The sequence below is a fragment of the Poecile atricapillus genome, chromosome 39 (assembly GCF_030490865.1).
Source record: "Poecile atricapillus isolate bPoeAtr1 chromosome 39, bPoeAtr1.hap1, whole genome shotgun sequence".
Classification (NCBI taxonomy): domain Eukaryota; kingdom Metazoa; phylum Chordata; class Aves; order Passeriformes; family Paridae; genus Poecile; species Poecile atricapillus.
In genome coordinates, this window is record NC_081287.1 from 1419461 (window position 1) to 1442566 (window position 23106).

General features: G+C 66.5%; 1 protein-coding gene across 1 annotated transcript in view; it reads right to left on the reverse strand.

The window, feature by feature from the left end:
- The window catches only part of LOC131591232 (lysosomal alpha-mannosidase-like), a 22781-nt gene extending 508 nt beyond the window's left edge, over positions 1-22273 (reverse strand). Inside the window, 16 exon segments of the mRNA XM_058861714.1 lie at positions 28-45; positions 1087-1203; positions 1991-2098; positions 2215-2324; positions 3138-3216; positions 4523-4643; positions 6100-6127; positions 6130-6181; positions 7165-7281; positions 8072-8214; positions 10699-10831; positions 14402-14595; positions 18216-18389; positions 20906-21008; positions 21284-21325; positions 22199-22273. Of these exon segments, the coding sequence (XP_058717697.1) occupies positions 28-45; positions 1087-1203; positions 1991-2098; positions 2215-2324; positions 3138-3216; positions 4523-4643; positions 6100-6127; positions 6130-6181; positions 7165-7281; positions 8072-8214; positions 10699-10831; positions 14402-14595; positions 18216-18389; positions 20906-21008; positions 21284-21301 (1515 nt within the window). The 5' untranslated portion in view covers positions 21302-21325; positions 22199-22273.
- Between the last annotated feature and the right edge of the window lie 833 nt (positions 22274-23106).

Sequence of the window (23106 nt, forward strand, 5' to 3'; positions counted from 1 at the left end):
TGGGACAGGGGACAGGTGACAGGTCACACCTGACACCGGGAGCACCTGGGACAGGGGAGGGGGACAGGTCACGGGGGGACAGGTGAGGGTTTGGTGTGAGGGGACAGGTGAGGGTGTCACAGGGGTCCAGGTGGGTGGGGGTCCAGGTGAGGGTGTCACAGGGGGTCCAGGTGTCACAGGGGTCCCAGGTGAGGGTGTCACAGGGGGTCCAGGTGTGCGAGGGGACAGGTGAGGGTGTCACAGGGGGTCCAGGTGAGGGTTTGGTGTGAGGGGACAGGTGAGGGTGTCACAGGGGTCCAGGTGTCACAGGGGTCCCAGGTGAGGGTGTCACAGGGGGGGGGGGGGGGGTCCAGGTGTGCGAGGGGACAGGTGAGGGTGTCACAGGGGGTCCAGGTGAGGGTTTGGTGTGAGGGGACAGGTGAGGGTGTCACAGGGGTCCAGGTGTCACAGGGGGTCCCAGGTGAGGGTGTCACAGGGGGTCCAGGTGTGCGAGGGGACAGGTGAGGCTGTCACAGGGGGTCCAGGTGTGCGAGGGGACAGGTGAGGGGGTCACAGGGGGTCCAGGTGAGGGTTTGGTGTGAGGGGACAGGTGAGGGTGTCACAGGGGGTCCAGGTGGGTGAGGGGACAGGTGAGGGTGTCACAGGGGTCCAGGTGTGCGAGGGGACAGGTGAGGGGGTCCCAGGGGTCACAGGTGAGGGGGTCACAGGGGTCCCAGGTGAGGGTGTCACAGGGGGTCCAGGTGAGGGTTTGCCGGGTCCAGGTGGGTGAGGGGACAGGTGAGGGTGTCACAGGGGTCCAGGTGTGCGGGGGGACAGGTGAGGGTGTCACAGGGGTCCAGGTGGGTGGTGGTCCAGGTGAGGGGTGTCACAGGGGGTCCAGGTGGGAGTTTCCTGGCTCCAGGTGTGCGAGGGGACAGGTGAGGGGGTCCCAGGGGTCCCAGGTGAGGGTGTCACAGGGGGTCCAGGTGTGCGACGGGACAGGTGAGGGGGTCCCAGGGGTCCCAGGTGAGGGTGTCCCAGGGGTCCAGGTGTGCGAGGGGACAGGTGAGGGTGTCCCAGGGGTCCAGGTGTGCGAGGGGAGCTCACCTGGCTGGCCACGGGCTGGCCCTCAGGGTCGGTGACAGCGTAGGAGGCGCCGCTGACCGGGAGCCGCACGGGCCAGGTGACCTCCCAGGCCAGGGGGTTGTAGAGGAGCACCGAGAACTGGGGAGGGGGCGTCACGGGGGGGGGGTCAGTCAATGGAGACCCCCAGGGTGTCACGGGGGGGGGGGTCAGAGCCTGGGGGGGGGGGTCAGACCCTGGGGACCCCCAAGGTGTCACGGGGGGGGGGGGGTCAGACCCTGGGGACCCCCAAGGTGTCACACGGGGGGGTGTCAGTCCCTGGAGACCCCCAGGGTGTCACACGGGGGGGGGTCAGACCCTGGGGACCCCCAGGGTGTCACACGGGGGGGTGTCAGTCCCTGGAGACCCCCAGGGTGTCACACGGGGGGGTGTCAGTCCCTGGAGACCCCCAGGGTGTCACACGGGGGGGGGGTCAGACCCTGGAGACCCCCAGGGTGTCACACGGGGGGGGGGTCAGACCCTGGAGACCCCCAGGGTGTCACATGAGGGGGGGGGTCAGTCAATGGAGACCCCCGGGGTGTCACAGGGACCCCCAGGGTGTCACAGGGGGGGGGGGTCAGTCCCTGGAGACCCCCAGGGTGTCACACGGGGGGGGGGTCAGACCCTGGGGACCCCCAGGGTGTCACAGAGACCCCCAGGGTGTCACAGAGGGGGGGTCAGACCCTGGGGACCCCCAAGGTGTCACGGGGGGGGGGTCAGTCCCTGGAGACCCCCAGGGTGTCACAGGAGGGGGGGTCAGTCCCTGGGGGGGGGGGTCAGTCCCTGGGGGGGGGGGTCAGTCCCTGGAGACCCCCAAGGTGTCTCAGAGGGGGGGGTCAGTCCCTGGGGACCCCCAGAGCCCCCCAGGAAAGCCCCCCCAGGTGCTCACCTGCTGGGTGCTCTCGCTCAGGGGGCACACGCTGACGTTGAGGGCGTTGCAGAACACGAAGGGACCCTTGGTGTCCCCCAGCAGGGACAGAGCGTTGGCCACCAGCACCTGCCCAGCGGTAGCCACCATTTACGAGCGGGGAGGGGTCTCTGTGTCACCCCCAGCCCCACCTGTGACCCCCCCAGAGCCCACCCAGAGCCCCCCGGGGTGGGTGTGGGGCTCACCTGGCAGCGGTCCCAGCCCTTGGCCAGCTGCCGGGCGTAGTCGTTGGCCACGTGCTGCCGCTCGGTGCCGGCCACCGCGTCGTGGTGCTGGGCCACCGCCACGGCCTCGCCTTGGGGACAGCAAAGGGGGGGTCTCAGGGGGTCCCAGGTGTCCCCAGGTGTCCCCCAGGTGTGTCCCCAGGTGTCCCCAGGTGTCCCCAGGTGTCCCCCAGGTGTCCCCAGGTGTCCCCAGGGACACACATTGGTGGCCACGTGCTGCCGCTCAGTGCCGGCCACCGCGTCGTGGTGCTGGGCCACGGCCACGGCCTCGCCTTGGGGACAGCAAAGGGGGTCCCCAGGTGTCCCCAGGTGTGTTTTTGGTGTCCCCAGGTGTCCCTGGGTGTCCCCAGGTGTCCCCAGGTGTCCCCAGGGACACACATTGGTGGCCACCGCGTCGTGGTGCTGGGCCACGGCCACGGCCTCGCCTTGGGGACGGGGAAAAGGGCTCTCAGGGGGTCCCCAGGTGTCCCCCAGGTGTCCCCAGGTGTGTCCCCCAGGGGTCCCCAGGTGTTCCCAGGTGTGTTTTTGGTGTCCCCCAGGTGTCCCCCAGCTGTCTCCAGGTGTCCCCAGGTGTGTCCCTCAGGTGTCCCCAGGTGTCCCCAGGTGTGTTTTTGGTGTCCCCAGGTGTCCCCCAGGGGTCCCCAGGTGTCCCCAGGTGTGTCCAGGTGTGTTCAGGGGCACCCCAGGTGTGTTCAGGGGCACCCCAGGTGTCCCCAGGTGTCCCCAGGTGTGTCCAGGTGTCCCCAGGTGTCCCCAGGTGTGTCCAGGTGTGTCCCCAGGTGTCCCCGGGTGTCCCCCCAGGTGTCCCCAGCTGTCCCCCAGGTGTCCCCCCAGCTGTCCCCAGGTATCCCCAGGTGTGTCCCCAGGTGTCCCCAGGTACTCACGGAGCACAGAGCTGTCCCCAGGGCCGAAGGGACCGTCCCGGACCGAGGGCCCGGCCAGAGCTTCCAGCTGGCTGCAGACCTGGGGGGGCACAGCCGGGGTCTGAGGGGGGCCCCGGTGCCCCCCCCAAACCCTGCAGGGGTCCCCAAAGCCTGGAGGGGTCCCCAAAGCCTGGAGGGGTCCCTGGTGCCCCCCCAAAGCCTGGAGGGGTCCCAGGGGGGTCCCCAAACCCTGGAGGGGTCCCCAGTGTCCCCCACAGCCTGGAGGGGTCCCCAAAGCCTGGAGGGGTCCCCAGGGGGGTCCCCAAAGCCTGGAGGGGTCCCCAGGTGTCCCAGGGAGGGTCCCCAAAGCCTGGAGGGGTCCCCAGTGCACCCCAAATCCCGGAGGGGTCCCCAAAGCCTGGAGGGGTCCCCAGGGGGGTCCCCAAAGCCTGGAGGGGTCCCCAGTGCACCCCCAAAGCCTGGAGGGGTCCCCAGGTGCCCCAGGGGGGTCCCCAAAGCCTGGAGGGGTCCCCAAAGCCTGGAGGGGTCCCAGGGGGGTCCCCAAAGCCTGGAGGGGTCCCCAGGTGTCCCGGGGGGGTCCCCAAACCCTGGAGGGGTCCCAGGGAGGGTCCCCAAAGCCTGGAGGGGTCCCCGGTGCCCCCAGATGTCCCCCAAAGCCATGGGGGGGTCCCCAGTGCCCCCCAGGTGCCCCCCAAATCCCGGGAGGGGTCCCCAGGTGCCCCAGGGGGGGTCCCCAAAGCCTGGAGGGGTCCCCAGTGCCCCCCAAATCCCGGGGGAGTCCCCAGTGCCCCCCAAATCCTGGGGGGGTCCCGGTTGCCCCGGGGGGGGGTCCCGGTTGCCCCGGGGGGGTCCCAGTTGCCCCCAGGTGCCCCCCAAATCCTGGGGGGGGTCCCGGTTGCCCCAGGGGGGGTCCCGGTTGCCCCCAGATGTCCCCCCAAATCCCGGGAGGGGTCCCCCAGGTGCCCCAGGGGGGATCCCCAAAGCCTGGAGGGGTCCCCACTGCCCCCCAAAGCCTGGAGGGTTCCCCCAAAGCCCAGGGGGGGTCCCGGTTGCCCCCAGTGCCCCCCAAATCCCGGGGGGGGGGTCCCGGTTGCCCCGGGGGGGTCCCGGTTGCCCCAGGGGGGTCCCGGTTGCCCCCAGGTGCCCCCCAAATCCCGGGGGGGGGTCCCGGTTGCCCTGGGGGGGTCCCGGTTGCCCCGGGGGGGTCCCGGTTGCCCCAGGGGGGTCCCGGTTGCCCCAGGGGGTCCCGGTTGCCCCAGGGGGGGTCCCCAGTGCCCCCAGATGTCCCCCCAAATCCCGGGGGGGTCTCGGTTGCCCCAGGGGGGTCCCGGTTGCCCCAGGGGGGTCCCGGTTGCCCCGGGGGGTCCCCCGGTTGCCCCCCAGACCTGCAGGAAGCCGCTGCTGAGGCGCTCGTAGCCCTTGAGCGCGGGGCGGCTGCTGAAGAAGCCGCTCCAGAACTGGTGGGGCCCGTCCGAGTACGGCAGGAAATCGTCCGACTTCAGCGGCCTGGGGAGGGGATGGACAAACAGCTGGGTGTCCGTCTGTCTGTCTGTCCGGCTGTCAGGCTGTCTGTCTGTCTGTCTGTCCGGCTGTCTGTCTGTCTGTCCAGCTGTCTGTCCGTCTGTCTGTCTGTCTGTCCGGCTGTCAGGCTGTCTGTCCGTCTGTCTGTCTGTCTGTCTGTCTGTCTGTCCGGCTGTCAGGCTGTCTGTCTGTCCGGCTGTCTGTCTGTCTGTCTGTCAGGCTGTCAGGCTGTCTGTCTGTCCGTCTGTCTGTCCGGCTGTCTGTCTGTCTGTCTGTCCGGCTGTCCGTCTGTCTGTCCGGCTGTCTGTCTGTCTGGCTGTCTGTCTGTCTGTCAGGCTGTCTGTCCGGCTGTCTGTCCAGCTGGCTGTCTGGCTGTCCAGCTGTCCGTCTGTCTGTCTGGCTGTCCGTCTGTCTGTCTGTCTGTCCGGCTGTCTGTCTGTCTGTCCGGCTGTCAGGCTGTCCGGCCGTCTGTCTGTCCGGCTGTCTGTCTATCAGGCTGTCTGTCTGTCCGGCTGTCTGTTCAGCTGGCTGTCTGTCAGGCTGCCAGTCTGTCTGTCTGTCTGTCTATCCGGCTGTCCATCCATCTGTCCATCTGTCCATCCCTCTGCCCGCCTGTCTGTTCGTCTGTCCGTCTGTCCGTCTGTCAGTCTGGCTGCCTGTCCGTCTGTCTGTCCATCCGTCTGTCCGTCTGTCCATCTGTCTGTCAGTCTGTCTGCCTGTCCGTCTATCCGTCTGTCTGTCCATCCGTCTGTCCGGCTGTCCATCTGTCTGTCAGTCTGTCCGTCTGTCCGTCCATCCGTCCGGCTGTCCATCCGGCTGTCCGTCTGTCTGTCTATCCATCTGTCTGTCCGTCCATCCGTCTGTCCATCTGTCTATCCATCTGTCCATCTGCCTGTCCACTCATCCGTCTGTGCGTCCATCTGCCCGTCCGTCTGTCCGTCCGCCCATCTGTCCGGCTGTCCATCCCTCTGTCTGCCCGTCTGTCCGTCCATCCGTCCGTCTGTCCGTCTGTCCATCCATCTGTCCATCCATCCGTCCGTCTGTCCATCCGTCTATCCATCTGTCCGTCAGTCCGTCTGGATGTCTGTCCGCCTGTCCGTCCGTCCGGTCGGCTGTCCATCCGTCTGTCCGTCCATCTGCCCGTCCGTCTGTGCGTCCGCCCATCTGCCCGGCTGTCCATCCCTCTGTCTGCCCGTCTGTCCGTCCATCCGTCCGTCTGTCCGTCTGTCCATCCATCTGTCTGCCCGTCTGTCCGTCTGCCGCCTGCCTGTGTCAGTCTGTCCGTCCGTCCGTCCATCCATCCATCCGTCTGTCCGTCTGTCCGTCTGTCCATCCCTCTGTCTGCCCGTCTGTCCGTCTGCCCGCCTGCCTGTGTCAGTCCGTCCGTCTGTCCATCTGTCCATCTGTCCGTCCCCCCCCGTCCCCCCGTCCCCCCCCTCACCAGGTGAGGTTGGCTCGGTTCAGCTCCGCAGGTAACAGGAGGGGGTCGAGTACAGGGCGTGGACGCGGCTGCCGGCGGCTTGCTGGGGACAGAGAGGGGTTGGGGACACCCAGGGGACACCCAGGGGACACCCAGGGGACACTGAGGGGTTTGGGGGGACAGAGAGGGGTTGGGACACCCAGGGGACACTGAGGGGACACCGAGGGGACACTGAGGGGACACCCAGGGGACACCCAGGGGACAGAGAGGGGTTGGGGACACCCAGGGGACACTGAGGGGACACCCAGGGGACACCCAGGGGTTTGGGGGGACAGAGAGGGGTTGGGGACACCCAGGGGACACCCAGGGGACACTGAGGGGACACTGAGGGGACAGAGAGGGGTTGGGGACATCCAGGGGACACTGAGGGGACACCGAGGGGTTTGGGGAGACAGAGAGGGGTTGGGGACACTGAGGGGACACCGAGGGGACACTGAGGGGACACCAGGGGACAGAGAGGGGTTGGGGACACCGAGGGGACACCGAGGGGACACCAAGGGGACACCGAGGGGTTGGGGACACTGAAGGGACACCGAGGGGTTTGGGGGGACACCGAGGGAACACTGGGGGGACACCGAGGGGACGCTGAGGGGTTTGGGGGGGACACAATGATTGACTTTGGGGTGACACAGTGAGGTTTAGGGTGACACTGAGGGGTTTGGGGTGACAGAGTGATGTTTGGGGTGACACAATGATTTTGGGGTGACACAGAGGGGTTTGGGATGACAGAGTGACTGATTTTGGGGTGACAGTAATTTCAGGGTGACACAGTGACTGATTTTGGGGTGACACTGAGGGGTTTGGGGTGACACAGTAATTCTGGGGTGACACAGTGACTGATTTTGGGGTGACACAGTAATTCTGGGGTGACACACTGATTTTGGGGTGACACAGTAATTAATTTTGGGGTGACACACTGATTTTGGGGTGACACAGTAATTAATTTTGGGGTGACACAGTAATTCTGGGGTGACACAGTGACTGATTTTAGGGTGACACAGTGATTTTGGGGTGCCAGCCCCTCACCCTGGCGTTGGCGTGGGCGATCAGCTTGTCCAGGTTCTTGAACCACAGGTGAGCGTTCTCGTAGTGGAAGTCGGAGCCCATCGTCATCAGGATGTGATTGGTCCGGTACTGCTGGGCCTGGGGAGGGGGACACGGCTCAGGACCCCTGCCCTGGGGACAGGGACACACAGGGACACCTGGGAACCCCACCATGGGGACAGGGACACGTGGGGACACCCACAAATCCCACCCTGGGGACAGGGACACGTGGGGACACCTGGGAACCCCACCCTGGGGGACAGGGACACGTGGGGACACCTGGGAACCCCATCCTGGGGACAGGGACATGTGGGGACACCTGGGAATCCCATCCCAGGGGACAGGGACACACAGGGACACCCACAAATCCCATGCCTGGGGACAGGGACACCTGGGAATCCAATCCCAGGGGACAGGGACACACAGAAATCCCATCCTGGGGACAGGGACACCCAGAAATCCCATCCTGGGGACAGGGACAATGGGGAATCCCACCCTGGCAGACAGGGACCCCCTTTTCCCCCATCCCAGGGGACAGGGACACCCACAAGTCCCAGCCTGGGGGACAGGGACACCCAGAAATCCCACCCTGTGGGGACAGGGACCCCCAGAAATCCCATCCCAGGGGACAGGGACCTCATTCCCCCATCCCAGGGGACAGGGACCCCCAGAAATCCCATCCTGGGGACAGGGACCCCCAGAAATCCCATCCCAGGGGACAGGGACCCCCTTTTCCCCCATCCCAGGGGACCCCCCACAAATCCCATCCCAGGGGACAGGGACACCCAGAAATCCCACCCTGGGGTGACAGAGACCCTCATGGCCAGGGACCCCCAGCCCCTCAGGGCTCCCCTCAGGGCTCCCAGCCCCGTTTTTGCCCTGCCAGGACCTGCGTGGCCGCCGCCTGCAGGAAGGAGGTGACCACCGAGTCCACGTTGCGCTCGGGGCCGTCCCCGTCCACCACGGGGGGGTCACTGCAGAGCTGGTCCCAGCACAGCCCCGCGGGGGGGTTGTACACGTTGGGCAGGATCCCTGGGGACAGTGGGGACAGCTGTGTCACCTCCCCAGACAGGGGGGACAGCTGTGTCACCTCCCCGGCCACAGGGGACAGGAGGGACAGGGGACACAGCTGGGGGGGTTGTACACGTTGGGCAGGATCCCTGGGGACAGCAGGGACAGTGGGGACAGCTGTGTCACCTCCCTGGCCAGGGGGGGTTGTACACGTTGGGCAGGATCCCTGGGGACAGCAGGGACAGCTGTGTCACCTCCCTGGCCATGGGGGAACAGGGGGGACAGCAGGGACAGGGGACACAGGACATGGCCATGGGGGGTTGTACACGTTGGGCAGGATCCCTGGGGACAGTGGGGACAGCTGTGTCACCTCCCTGGCCACAGGGGACAGGGGGGACTGGGGACACAGCTGGGGGGGTTGTACACATTGGGCAGGATCCCTGGGGACAGCGGGGACAGTGGGGACAGCTGTGTCACCTCCCTGGCCAGGGGGGACAGCAGGGACAGCTGTGTCACCTCCCCGGCCACAGGGGACAGGGGACACAGCCAGGGGGACAGGGGGGACAGCAGGGACAGCTGTGTCACCTCCCTGGCCATGGGGGACAGCAGGGACAGCTGTGTCACCTCCCTGGCCAGGGGGGGTTGTACACGTTGGGCAGGATCCCTGGGGACAGTGGGGACAGTGGGGACAGCTGTGTCACCTCCCTGGCCACAGGGGACAGCAGGGACAGCTGTGTCACCTCCCCGGCCACAGGGGACAGGGGACACAGCTGGGGGGACAGCAGGGACAGGGGGGGTTGTACACGTTGGGCAGGATCCCTGGGGACAGTGGGGACAGTGGGGACAGCTGTGTCACCTCCCTGGGGACAGTGGGGACAGTGGGGACAGCTGTGTCACCTCCCTGGCCACAGGGGACAGGGGACATGGACAGGGGGGACAGGGGGACAGGGGACATGGCCAGGGGACAGGGGACATGGACAGGGGGACAGGGGGACAGGGGGACAGGGGACATGGCCAGGAGGGGACAGGGGACACAGCCTGGGGGGTTGTACAGGTTGGGCAGGGTCCCTGGGGACAGTGGGGACAGTGGGGACAGCTGTGTCACCTCCCTGGCCAGGGGGGACAGGGGACATGGACAGGGGGACAGGGGGACAGGGGACATGGACAAGGGGGACAGGGGGACAGGGGACATGGACAGGGGGGACAGGGGGGACAGGGGGACAGGGGGACAGGGGGACAGGGGGACAGGGGGACAGGGGGACAGGGGGACAGGGGACATGGCCAGGGGGGACAGGGGGACAGGGGACATGGCCAGAAGGGGACAGGGGGACAGGGGACATGGCCAGGGGGGACAGGGGGACAGGGGGACAGGGGGACAGGGGGACAGGGGGACAGGGGGACAGGGGACATGGCCAGGGGGGACAGGGGGACAGGGGGACAGGGGACATGGCCAGGAGGGGACAGGGGACATGGCCAGGGGGGACAGGGGGGACAGGGGACATGGCCAGGGGGGACAGGGGGACAGGGGGACAGGGGGACAGGGGGACAGGGGGACAGGGGGACAGGGGACATGGCCAGGAGGGGACAGGGGACATGGCCAGGGGGACAGGGGGACAGGGGGACAGGGGGACAGGGGGACAGGGGGACAGGGGGACAGGGGACATGGCCAGGAGGGGACAGGGGACATGGCCAGGGGGGACAGGGGACATGGCCAGGGGGACAGGGGGACAGGGGACATGGCCAGGGGGGACAGGGGGACAGGGGGACAGGGGACATGGCCAGGAGGGGACAGGGGACACAGCCTGGGGGGTTGTACAGGTTGGGCAGGGTCCCCGGGGACAGTCTGAGGATCCCAGGGGCAGCTTGGGGGTCCTGGGGGTAATTTGGGGGTCCCAGGGCAGTTTTAGGGGTCCCGGGGTCAGTTTTGGGGGTCCCAGGGTCAGTTTTGGGGGCTCCCAGGGCAGTTTTGGGGGTCCCAGGGTCAGTTTGGGGGTCCCAGGGGGTCCCATAGTCAGTTTTGGGGGTCCCAGGGCAGTTTTGGGGGGTCCCAGGGCAGTTTTGGGGGGGGTCCCAGGGCAGTTTTGGGGGGTCCCAGGGGTGATTTGGTGGTCCTGGGGCAGTTTTAGGGGTCCCAGGGCAGTTTTGGGGGTCCCAGGGTCAGTTTTGGGGGGTCTCAGGGGGTCCCAGGGTCAGTTTTGGGGGTCCCAGGGTCAGTTTTGGGGGGTCCCAGGGCAGTTTTGGGGGTCCCAGGGCAGTTCTGGGGGGTCCCAGGGGGTCCCAGGGCAGTTTTGGGGGTCCCAGGGCAGTTTTGGGGGGTCCCAGGGGGTCCCAGGGCAGTTTTGGGGGTCCCAGGGCAGTTTTGGGGGGTCCCAGGGGGTCCCAGGGCAGTTTTAGGGGTCCCAGGGCAGTTTTGGGGGGTCCCAGGGTCAGTTTTGGGGGTCCCAGGGCAGTTTTGGGGGTCCCAGGGCAGTTTTGGGGGGTCCCAGGGCAGTTTTGGGGGGTCACCAGTGAAGATGTCAGCCCGGGGGGGCTCCAGGCTCTCGCTGCCCCTCCAGAGCAGCTCCAGCTCCCGGCGCTGCAGCCGCTGCCACTTGTCCTGGTGATCCACGCGCCCCAAAAACAGCCCGTCGTACCCCATCTGGGGGGACAGGGGGGTCAGGGGGTCCCCAGAACCCCAAAACCCCCAAAAACACCCCAAAAACAGCCCATCGTACCCCATCTGGGGGGACAGGGGGGTCAGGGGGTCCCCAGAACCCCAAAACACCCCAAAAACACCCCAAAACACCCAAAAACACCCCCAAACCCCCCAAAAACACCCCAAAAACAGCCTCAAACCACCCCAACCCCCCCCAAAACACCCCTAAACCGCCCCAAAACACCCCAAAAACAGCCCGTCGTACCCCATCTGGGGGGACAGGGGGGTCAGGGGGTCCCCAAAACCCCAAAACACCCCAAAACCCCCCAAAACCAGCCCAAAACCCCCCAAAACCAGCCCAAAACACCCCAAAAACAGCCCAAAATCCCAAAACCACCCCAAAATCCCCAAAATCCCCAAAACCACCCCAAAACCACCCCAAAACACCCAAAAACACCACAAAAACACCCCCAAACCGCCCCAAAACAGCCCAAAAACAGCCCATCGTACCCCATCTGGGGGGACAGGGGGGTCAGGGGGTCCCCAAAACCCCAAAACACCCCAAAAACACCCCAAAACACCACAAAAATACCCCAAAACCACCCCAAAACACCCAAAAACACCCCAAAACACCCAAAAACACCCCAAAACACCCAAAAAACACCCCAAAAACAGCCCGTCGTACCCCATCTGGGGAAACAGGGGGGTCAGGGGGACCCCAAAACACCCCAAAAACACCCAAAAACACCCCAAAATCCCCAAAACCACCCCAAAACACCCAAAAACACCACAAAACCACCCCCAAACCGCCCCAAAACGGCCCAAAAACAGCCCATCGTACCCCATCTGGGGGGACGGGGGGTCAGGGGGTCCCCAAAACCCCACAAAAACACCACCAAACTGCCCCAAAACACCCCAAAATCCCCAAAACCACCCCAAAACCACCCCAAAACACCCAAAAACACCACAAAAACACCCCCAAACTGCCCCAAAACACCACAAAACCAGCCCAAAACCAGCCCAAAACCAGCCCAAAACCAGCCCAAAACCAGCCCAAAACCAGCCCGTCTTACCCCATCTGGGGGGACAGGGGGGTCAGGGGGTCCCCAAAACCCCAAAACACCCCAAAACCCCCCAAAACCCCCAAAAACACCACAAAAACACCCCAAAACCAGGCCGTCGTACCCCATCTGGGGGAACAGGGGGGTCAGGGGGTCCCCAAAACCCCAAAACCCCCCAAAACCCCCCAAAAACCACTGAAAAACACCCAAAAACACCCCAAAACACCACAAAACCACCCCCAAACCGCCCCAAAACACCCCAAAACCAGCCCATCATAGCCCATCTAGGGGTACAGGGGGGTCAGGGGGTTCAGGGGGTCCCCAAAACCACCCCAAAACCCCAAAACACCCCAAAACCAGCCCATCATAGCCCATCTAGGGGTACAGGGGGGTCAGGGGGTCCCCAAAACCCCAAAACCACCCCAAAAACAGCCCAAAACACCCCAAAAACAGCCCAAAACACCCAAAAAACACCCCAAAACCACCCAAAACACCCAAAACCACCCCCAAACCCCCCAAAAACACCCAAAAACACCCCAAAACCAGCCCATCATGGCCCATCTGGGTGACCCCTGAGGGTGACCTGGGGAAGGTTTGGTGACCCAGGGGACACTTGGTGACCCCGAGGGTGACACGAGGAAGGTTTGGGGACCCCGAGGGTGACCTGGGGAAGGTTTGGGGACCCCAAGGGTAACCCAGGGAAGGTTTGGGGATTTGGGGAAGGTCTGGGGACCCCGAGGGTGACCCAGGGGACTCTTGGTGACCCCAAGGGTGACCCGGGGAAGCTCTGGTGACCCCAAGGGTGACTCAGGGAAGGTTTGGGGATTTGGGGAAGCTCTGGTGACCCCAAGGGTGACCCAGGGAAGCTCTGGTGACCCCGAGGATGACCCAGGGGACTCTTGGTGACCCCAAGGGTGACCCAGGGAAGGTTTGGGGATTTGGGGAAGCTCTGGTGACCCCAAGGGTGACCCAGGGAAGGTTTGGTGACCCCGAGGGTGACCCAGGGAAGCTCTGGTGACCCCAAGGGTGACCCAGGGAAGCTCTGGTGACCCCGAGGATGACCCAGGGGACTCTTGGTGACCCCAAGGGTGACCCAGGGGACACTTGGTGACCCCGAGGGTGACCCAAGGAAGGTTTGGTGACCCCAAGGATGACCCGGGGAACACTTGGTGACCCCAAGAGTGACCCAGGGAAGGTTTGGGGATTTGGGGAAGCTCTGGTGACCCCGAGGGTGACCCAGGGGACTCTTGGTGACCCCAAGGGTGACCCAGGGGACTCTTGGTGACCCCAAGGGTGACCCAAGGAAGGTTTGGTGACCCCAAGGGTGACCTGGGGAAGGTTTGGGGATTTGGGGAAGGTTTGGGGACCCCAAGGATGACCCAGGGAAAGTTTCGTGACCCCGAGGATGACCCGGGGAACACTTGGTGACCCCAAGAGTGACCCAGGGAAGGTTTGGGGATTTGGGGAAGCTCTGGTGACCCCGAGGGTGACCCAGGGGACACTTGGTGACCTCGAGGGTGACACAAGGAAGGTTTGGGGACCCCAAGAATGACCCAGGGAAGGTTTGGTGACCCCAAGAGTGACTCAGGGAAGCTCTGGTGACCCCGAGGGTGACCCAGGGAAGGTTTGGGGACCCCGAGGATGACCCAGGGGACTCTTGGTGACCCCAAGGGTGACCCAGGGAAGCTCTGGTGACCCCAAGAATGACCCAGGGAAGGTTTGGTGACCCCAAGGGTGACCCAGGGAAGGTTTGGGGATTTGGGGAAGGTTTGGTGACCCCAAGGATGACCCAGGGGACTCTTGGTGACCCCGAGGGTGACCCGGGGAAGGTTTGGTGACCCCAAGGGTGACCCAGGGAAGGTTTGGTGACCCTGAGGGTGACCCAGGGAAGGTTTGGGGATTTGGGGAAGCTCTGGTGACCCCGAGGGTGACCCAGGGGACTCTTGGTGACCTCGAGGGTGACACAAGGAAGGTTTGGTGACCCCGAGGGTGACCTGGGGAAGGTTTGGGGACCCCAAGAGTGACTCAGGGAAAGTTTGGGGACCCCAAGGATGACCCAGGGAAGGTTTGGGGACCCTGAGGGTGACCCAGGGAAGGTTTGGTGACCCAAGGAAGGTTTGGTGACCCCAAGGAAGGTTTGGTGACCCAAGGAAGGTTTGGTGACCCAAGGAAGGTTTGGTGACCCCAAGGAAGGTTTGGTGACCCAAGGAAGGTTTGGTGACCCAAGGAAGGTTTGGTGACCCCAAGGATGACCCAGGGAACGCTTGGTGACCCCGAGGGTGACCCGGGGAAGGTTTGGGGACCCCAAGAATGACCCAGGGAAAGTTTGGTGACCCCAAGGGTGACCCAGGGAAGGTTTGGGGACTTGGGGAAGCTCTGGTGACCCCGAGGATGACCCAGGGAAGCTCTGGTGACCCCAAGGGTGACCCAGGGAAGGTTTGGGGATTTGGGGAAGCTCTGGTGACCCCGAGGGTGACCCAGGGACAGCAGGGCAGGGTTTTGGGGTCCCCACCTGTGCGAAGATGGCGGCCATCTTTCGGGAGTGGCCGAAGGGGTCGATCTGCCAGGCCACGCGGGGAGCGCCGCAGTCCCCGAAGAGGCGGCGCAGGAACCGCCGGCCCAGGGCCAGCTGCTCCAGGACCCCCCCGTAATGCGCCGCGGCCTCGTCGTTCATGCACCAGCCCCCCCCGACCAGCTCCAGCCGTCCTGGGGGGCACAGCACCCCAAAATCCATCATGGGACACCCCCACCAGCCCCCCCCGACCAGCTCCAGCCGTCCTGGGGGGCACAGCACCCCAAAATCACTCAGGGGTCACCCCGGGGTCACAGCACCCCAAAAACACTCAGGGGACACCCCAGGGTCACAGCACCCCAAAATCCATCATGGGACACCCCCACCAGCCCCCCCCGACCAGCTCCAGCCGTCCTGGGGGGCACAGCACCCCAAAAACACTCAGGGGTCACCCTGGGGTCACCCCCATCAGCCCCCCCCCCCCCCCCCCACCAGCCCCCCCCGACCAGCTCCAGCCGTCCTGGGGGGCACAGCACCCCAAAAACACTCAGGGGACACCCGAGGGCCACAGCACCCCAAATCCATCATGGGACACCCCAGGGTCACAGCACCCCAAAATCCATCATGGGACACCCCCACCAGCCCCCCCCGACCAGCTCCAGCCGTCCTGGGGGTCACAGCACCCCAAAATCCATCATGGGACACCCCAGGGTCACAGCACCCCAAAATCCATCATGGGACACCCTCACCTCACAGCACCCCAAAATCCATCATGGGACACCCTCACCAGCCCCCCCCGACCAGCTCCAGCCGTCCTGGGGGTCACAGCACCCCAAAAACACTCAGGGGTCACCCTGGGGGGCACAGCACCCCAAAAACACTCAGGGGACACCCGAGGGCCACAGCACCCCAAAATCCATCATGGGACACTCCAGGGTCACAGCACCCCAAAAACACTCAGGGGACACCCCAGGGTCACAGCACCCCAAAATCCATCATGGGACACCCCCACCAACCCCCCCGACCAGCTCCAGCCGTCCTGGGGGGCACAGCACCCCAAAATCCATCATGGGACACCCCAGGGTCACAGCACCCCAAAATCCATCATGGGACACCCCAGGGTCACAGCACCCCAAAATCCATCATGGGACACCCCAGGGTCACAGCACCCCAAAATCCATCATGGGACACCCCGGGGTCACAGCACCCCAAAATCCCTCAGGGGTCACCCCGGGGTCACAGCACCCCAAAATCCCTCAGGGAACACCCCAGGGTCACCCCCACCAGCCCCAGCCGTCCTGGGGGGTCACAGCACCCCAAATCCATCATGGGACACCCCAGGGTCACAGCACCCCAAAATCCATCATGGGACACCCCCACCAGCCCCCCCCGACCAGCTCCAGCCGTCCTGGGGGGGCACAGCACCCCAAAATCCATCATGGGACACCCCAGGGACACCCCGGGGTCACCCCCACCAGCTCCAGCCGTCCTGGGGGGCACAGCACCCCAAAAACACTCAGGGGACACCCCAGGGACACCCCAGGGTCACCCCGACCAGCTCCAGCCGTCCTGGGGGGGCACAGCACCCCAAAATCCATCATGGGACACCCTCACCAGCCCCCCCCGACCAGCTCCAGCCGTCCTGGGGGGGCACAGCACCCCAAAAACACTCAGGGGACACCCCAGGGTCACAGCACCCCAAAATCCATCATGGGACACCCCCACCAACCCTCCCCCGACCAGCTCCAGCCGTCCTGGGGGGCACAGCACCCCAAAATCCATCAGGGGACACCCCAGGGTCACAGCACCCCAAAATCCATCATGGGACACCCCAGGGTCACAGCACCCCAAAATCCATCATGGGACACCCTCACCAGCCCCCCCCGACCAGCTCCAGCCGTCCTGGGGGGCACAGCACCCCAAAATCCATCATGGGACACCCCCACCAGCCCCCCCCGACCAGCTCCAGCCGTCCTGGGGGGGCACAGCACCCCAAAAACACTCAGGGGACACCCCAGGGTCACAGCACCCCAAAATCACTCAGGGTTCACCCTGGGGTCACCCCCATCAGCCCCCCCCCCCCCACCAGCCCCCCCCGACCAGCTCCAGCCGTCCTGGGGGGCACAGCACCCCAAAATCCCTCAGGGGACACTCAGGGGACACCCCAGGGTCACAGCACCCCAAAATCCCTCAGGGGTCACCCCGGGGTCACAGCACCCCAAAATCCCTCAGGGGACACCCCGGGGTCACAGCACCCCAAAATCCCTCAGGGGTCACCCCGGGGTCACCCCCACGCCCGGCTTGAGGCGCTGGGTGAGGCTGTCGTGGTCACAGAGAACACAGAGCCCCATCCCAGTGTCTCCCAGTAACTCCCAGTAGCTCCCAGTGTCCCTTTATGGTGTCCCCAGTAACTCCCAGTGCCCCCCAGTAACTCCCAGTGTCCCTTATAGTGTCCCCCAGTATCCCCCAGTAACTCCCAGTGCCCCCAGTTCCTCTCAGTATCACCAGTGTGCCTTTACAGTGTCCCCCAGTAACTCCCAGTGCCCCTTTATGGTGTCCCCAGTAACTCCCAGTGCCCCCCAGTAACTCCCAGTGCCCCTTTATGGTGTCCCCAGTAACTCCCAGTGCCCCTTTATGGTGTCCCCAGTAACTCCCAGTGCCCCCCAGTAACTCCCAGTGCCCCTTTATGGTGTCCCCAGTAACTCCCAGTGCCCCCCAGTCCCTCCCAGCACCCCCAATGTCCCATTTAGTGCCCTCCAGTGCCCCAAATGTCCCTCCCAGGGTCCCTCCCAGTGTCCCCAATGTCCCTCCCAGTTCCCTCCAGTCCCTCCCAGTGCCCCCCAATGTCCCTCCCAGTGCCCCCCATGTCCCTCCCAGTGCCCCCCATGTCCCTCCCAGTGCCCCAAATGTCCCTCCCAGTACCCCCCAGTGCCCCCCAATGTCCCTCCCAGTGACCCCAATGTCCCTCCCAGTCCCTCCCAGTCCCCCCCAATGTCTCTCCCAGTACCCCCAATGTCTCTCCCAGTACCCCCAATGTCCCTCCAGTCCCTCCCAGTGCCCCCAATGTCCCTCCCAGTGCCCCCCAGGGTCCCTCCCAGTTCCCTCCAGTCCCTCCCAGTGCCCCCAATGTCCCTCCCAGCGCCCCAAATGTCCCTGCCAGTCCCTCCAGTCCCTCCCAGTGCCCCCAATGTCCCTCCCAGTGCCCCAAATGTCCCTCCCAGTCCCCTTCAGTCCCTCCCAGTGCCCCCAATGTCCCTCCCAGTCCCTCCCAGTTCCCTCCCAGTACCCCCCAGTGCCCCCCAATGTCCCTCCCAGGGTCCCTCCCAGTACCCCCCAGTGCCCCCCAATGTCCCTCCCAGTTCCCTCCAGTCCCTCCCAGTGCCCCCAATGTCCCTCCCAGTGCCCCCCAGGGTCCCTCCCAGTTCCCTCCAGTCCCTCCCAGTGCCTCCAATATCCCTCCCAGTCCCTCCCAATGTCCCTCCCAGTGACCCCAATGTCCCTCCCAGTCCCTCCCAGTTCCCTCCAGTGCCCCAAATGTCCCTCCCAGTTGCCCCCAGTGCCCCCCAGGGTCCCTCCCAGTTCCCTCCAGTCCCTCCCAGTGCCCCCAATGTCCCTCCCAGTGACCCCCAGGGTCCCCCCCAGTCCCTCCCAGTGTCCCCAGTGCCCCCCAATGTCCCTCCAGTCCCTCCCAGTGCCCCCAATGTCCCTCCCAGTGCCCCCCAGGGTCCCCCCCAGTCCCTCCCAGTGTCCCCAGTGCCCCCAATGTCCCTCCCAGTCCCCCCCAGTTCCTCCCAGTGTCCCCAGTGCCCCGTACCCTCCTGCACCAGCTGTGTGACCAGGCTCCGTGTGGCATTGTCCTGCTGCTGCCACCAGCGCGCCAGGAACGCCACCTCGGCGTAGACGAAGCGACGGGAGGGGACAGCGGCCAGCTGGGCCACCACCGAGTCCAGGATGTACTGGACACCCGCGTGCTGGTCCTGGTTCCGAACTGGGGGGGACACCGGGTCACCCCCAGACAGGGACTGGGGACACCGGGAACACCGGGGACACCGGGGACACCGGGTCACCCCCAAACAGGGACTGGGGACACCGAGGGGCAGTGGGGACACTGGGGACACCGGGGACACTGGGGACACTGGGGACACCGGGGGACACTGGGGACACTGGGGACACCGGGGACACCGGGTCACCCCCAAACAGGGATTGGGGACATCGGGTCACCCCCAGACAGCCGGGATTGGGGACACCGGGGACACCGGGTCACCCCCAAACTGCTGGGATTGGGGACACCGGGGACACCGGGTCACCCCCAGACAGGGACTGGGGACACTGGGGACACCGGGTCACCACTAAACAGGGACTGGGGACACCGAGGGGCAGTGGGGACACTGGGGACACTGGGGGACACCGGGTCACCCCCAGACAGCCGGGATTGGGGACACCGGGGACACCGGGTCACCCCCAAACAGGGACTGGGGACACTGGGGACACCGGGTCACCCCCAAACAGGGATTGGGGACACCGGGTCACCCCCAAACAGGGACTGGGGACACCGGGTCACCCCCAAACAGGGATTGGGGACACCGGGTCACCCCCAAACAGCCGGGACTGGGGACACCGGGGACACCGGGTCACCCCCAAACAGGGATTGGGGACACCGGGGGACACTGGGTCACCCCCAAACTGCCGGGATTGGGGACACCAGGGGACACCGGGGACACCGGGTCACCCCCAAACAGGGATTGGGGACACCGGGGGACACTGGGGACACTGGGGACACCGGGGACACCGGGTCACCCCCAAACTGCTGGGATTGGGGACACCGGGGACACCGGGTCACCCCCAAACAGGGATTGGGGACACCGGGTCACCCCTGAACAGCTGGGATTGGGGACACTGGGGACACCGGGGACACCAGGTCACCCCCAAACAGGGATTGGGGACACTGGGGACACCAGGTCACCCCCAAACAGCCGGGATTGGGGGACACCGGGACACCGGGTCACCCCCAGACAGCCGGGACTGGGACACGGTGGGGACACCGGGGGTTGGGGACACCGGGGGGCAGAACTCGGGACACGCAGGTGACAAAGCCAGGGTGACAAGGGGAGGCTGCAGGGGCGCTGCTGTGTCACCTCCATCCCCCCCGCAGGGGAGACCACCCTCAGGTGAGACCAGCCTCAGGTGACACCATCCCTCACTCTCAGGTGAGACCACCCTCAGGTGAGACCACCCCACCCCAGGGGAGACCAGCCTCAGGTGAGACCATCCCCAGGTGTCCCCCCCTCAAGTGAGACCACCCCTCACCCCCAGGTGTCCCCCCCTCAGGTGAGACCACCTCCACCCCCAGGTGTCCCTCTCTCAGGTGAGATCACCCCTCACCCTCAGGTGAGACACCCCCATCTCAGGTGTCCCTCCCTCAGGTGAGACCATCCTCAGGTGAGACCACCCCCATCTCAGGTGTCCCCCCCTCAGGTGAGACCACCCTCAGGTGAGACCACCCCCATCTCAGGTGTCCCCCCCTCAGGTGAGACCACCTCCACCCCCAGGTGTCCCTCCTCAGGTGAGACTACCCTCAGGTGAGAGCACCCCCACCCCCAGGTGAGAGCACCCCTCACCCCCAGGTGAGAGCACCCTCACCCCCAGGTGAGAGCACCCCTCACACCCAGGTGAGAGCACCCCTCACCCCCAGGTGAGAGCACCCCTCACCCCCAGGTGAGAGCACCCCTCACCCCCAGGTGAGATCACCCCTCACCCCCAGGTGAGAGCACCCCCACCCCCAGGTGAGAGCACCCCTCACCCTCAGGTGAGACCCGCCCTCACCCCCAGGTGAGAGCACCCCTCACCCCCAGGTGAGAGCACCCCCCACCCCCAGGTGAGAGCACCCCTCACCCTCAGGTGAGAGCCACGCCACACACCAGGTGAGAGCACCCCTCACCCCCAGGTGAGAGCACCCCTCACACCCAGGTGAGAGCACCCCTCACCCCCAGGTGAGAGCACCCCCACCCCCAGGTGTGAGCACCCCTCACCCCCAGGTGAGAGCACCCCTCACCCCAAGGTGAGAGCACCCCTCACCCTCAGGTGAGAACACCCCTCACCCCCAGGTGAGAGCACCCCCACCCCCAGGTGAGAGCACCCCTCACCCCCAGGTGAGAGCACCCCTCACCCCAGGTGAGACCACCCCTCACCCCCAGGTGAGAGCACCCCTTACCCTCAGGTGAGAGCACCCCCACCCTCAGGTGAGAGCACCCCTCACCCCCAGGTGAGACCCCCCCTCACCCTCAGGTGAGACCCCCCCCTCACCCCCAGGTGAGAGCACCCCTCACCCCAAGGTGAGAGCACCCCTCACCCCCAGGTGAGAGCACCCCTCACCCTCAGGTGAGAGCACCCCTCACCCCCAGGTGAGACCACCCCTCACCCCCAGGTGAGAGCACCCCTCACCCTCAGGTGAGACCACCCCTCCCCTGAGAGCAGCCCGTGCCCCCCGTGTCCCCCATTCCGTACCCCCATAGTAATACTGATCCACCGTCTTCAGCCAGCCCACGTCATCGTGTGAGTGCGGCACCAGGGGCACGTTCAGCATGTCCGGCCGTGTCGGGGGGCACGACTGCGGGGTGTGGGGGGCTTGGAACGGGCATCCCTGGGACCCCTCACACCCCCGGGACCCCTCACATCCCCGGGACCCCATCCCCGGGACCCCCCCCACAGCCCCGGGACCCCTCACACCAGGTGCACGTTCAGCATGTCCGGCCGCGTCGGGGGGCACGACTGCGGGGTGCGGGGGGCTTGGAACGGGCATCCCCGGGACCCCCTCACACCCCCGGACCCCCCCCGGGACCCCCTCACAGCCCCGGGACCCCCATCCCCGGGACCCCCTCACACCAGGTGCACGTTCAGCATGTCCGGCCGTGTCGGGGGGCACGACTGCGGGGTGTGGGGGGCTTGGAACGGGCATCCCTGGGACCCCTCACACCCCCGGGACCCCCACAGCCCCAGGACCCCCCACAGCCCCGGGACCCCTCACACCAGGACCCCCATCCCCGGGACCCCTCGGAATCCCCCAAACCCCCGGGATCCCCTCACACTGGAAACCCCTGGGACCCCCCATCCCCCGGGACCCCCTCACACCGGGACCCCCATCCCTGGGACCCCTCACACAGGGACCCCCCACAGCCCCGGGATCCCCCCCGGGACCCCCTCACACCGGGAACCCCCCGGGACCCCCCACACCCCCGGAACCCCCACACACCCGGGACCCCCGGGACCCTCCCCACACATCCCCGGGACCCCCTCATACCGGGAACCCCCGGGACCCCCTCACACCGGGAACCCCCCGGGACCCCCTCACACCGGAACCCCCCCGCCCCCGGGACCCTCCACACCCCCGGGATCACCCCGGGACCCCCGCTCGGGAGCCCCTCACACCCCCGGGACCCCCCACCCCCGGAACCCCCCCCACATCTCCGGGACCCCCCACACACCCCTGGGACCCCCCACACCCCGGGACCCCCCTCGGGACCCCCCTCACCCCCGGGACCCCCCCGGGACCCCCCACACCGGGGCCCTCCCCACACCCCCGGGACCCCCCACACACCCCTGGGACCCCCCCACACCCCGGGACCCTCCCCACACCCCCGGGACCCCCACCCCACCCCGCGGGGCCGTTGGTCTCCGGAAGCGGTTGCAAGCCCCCAAAGGCCGCGGTTCCCGTTCTCTCCGCGCGCCCAGCCCCTCCCAGCGCTCCCAGTTCCCGTTTCCCGAGGTCGCTCCGGTGTTCCCGGGTATTCCCAGCCCCACCTGGTACCCGCAGCCCGCGGCCGCCCCGAGCAGGAGCAGCAGCAGCGCAGCGCCGCCGCCCCGGCCGCCGCCATGACACCCTCCCTCACGTGACCGCGCCCTCACATGACACGCGGGCTGGGCTCGCCCCGCCCCCCCGCGCCCGCGGCAGCCAATGGGCGCCGGGAAAAGGCCTCGCGCTCTGATTGGCTGCTGCTGCCCAATGGGGCGGGGCGTGAAGCAAGAGTGACAACAGGCAGGAGCCAATGAGGAGGAGGAGCGGGTGTGATTGACAGCTCTCTGGGAGGGCATTAGCAACGGCGGGAAACGAGCAGTGGCCAATGAGCGGTGGCGGCTCCCGAGGCCCCGCCCATGACGAGCCTCCCTCAGAGCTCCCTCAGAGCCTCCTCGGCACTTTCAGCTCCCTCACCGCTCCCTCAGAGCTCCCCGAGTCCCCTAAGGGCCCCCCGAGTCTCCTCAGAGCCCCCGCGGCACTTTCAGCTCCCTCACAGCTCCCTCAGAGCTCACCGAGTCCCCTCAGAGCTCCCTCAGCGTCCCCCGAGTCCCCTCAGGGCCCCCCGAGTCTCCTCAGAGCCCACCGAGTCCCCTCAGAGCACCCGCGGCACTTTCAGCCCCCTCAGGGCCCCCCGAGTCTCCTCAGAGCCCCCGCGGCACTTTCAGCTCCCTTAGGGCCCCCTCAGAGCCCTCCAAGTCCCTTCAGAGCCCCCTCAGGGCCCCCCGAGTCTCCTCAGAGCCCCCGCGGCACTTTCAGCTCCCTCAGGGCCTCCCGAGTCTCCTCAGAGCCCCCTCAGAGGCCCCCGAGTCCCCTCAGAGCCCCCGCGGCACTTTCAGCTCCCTCAGGGCCCCCTCAGAGCTCCCCGAGTCCCTTCAGAGCCCCCCGAGTCTCCTCAGAGCCCCCTCAGGGCCCC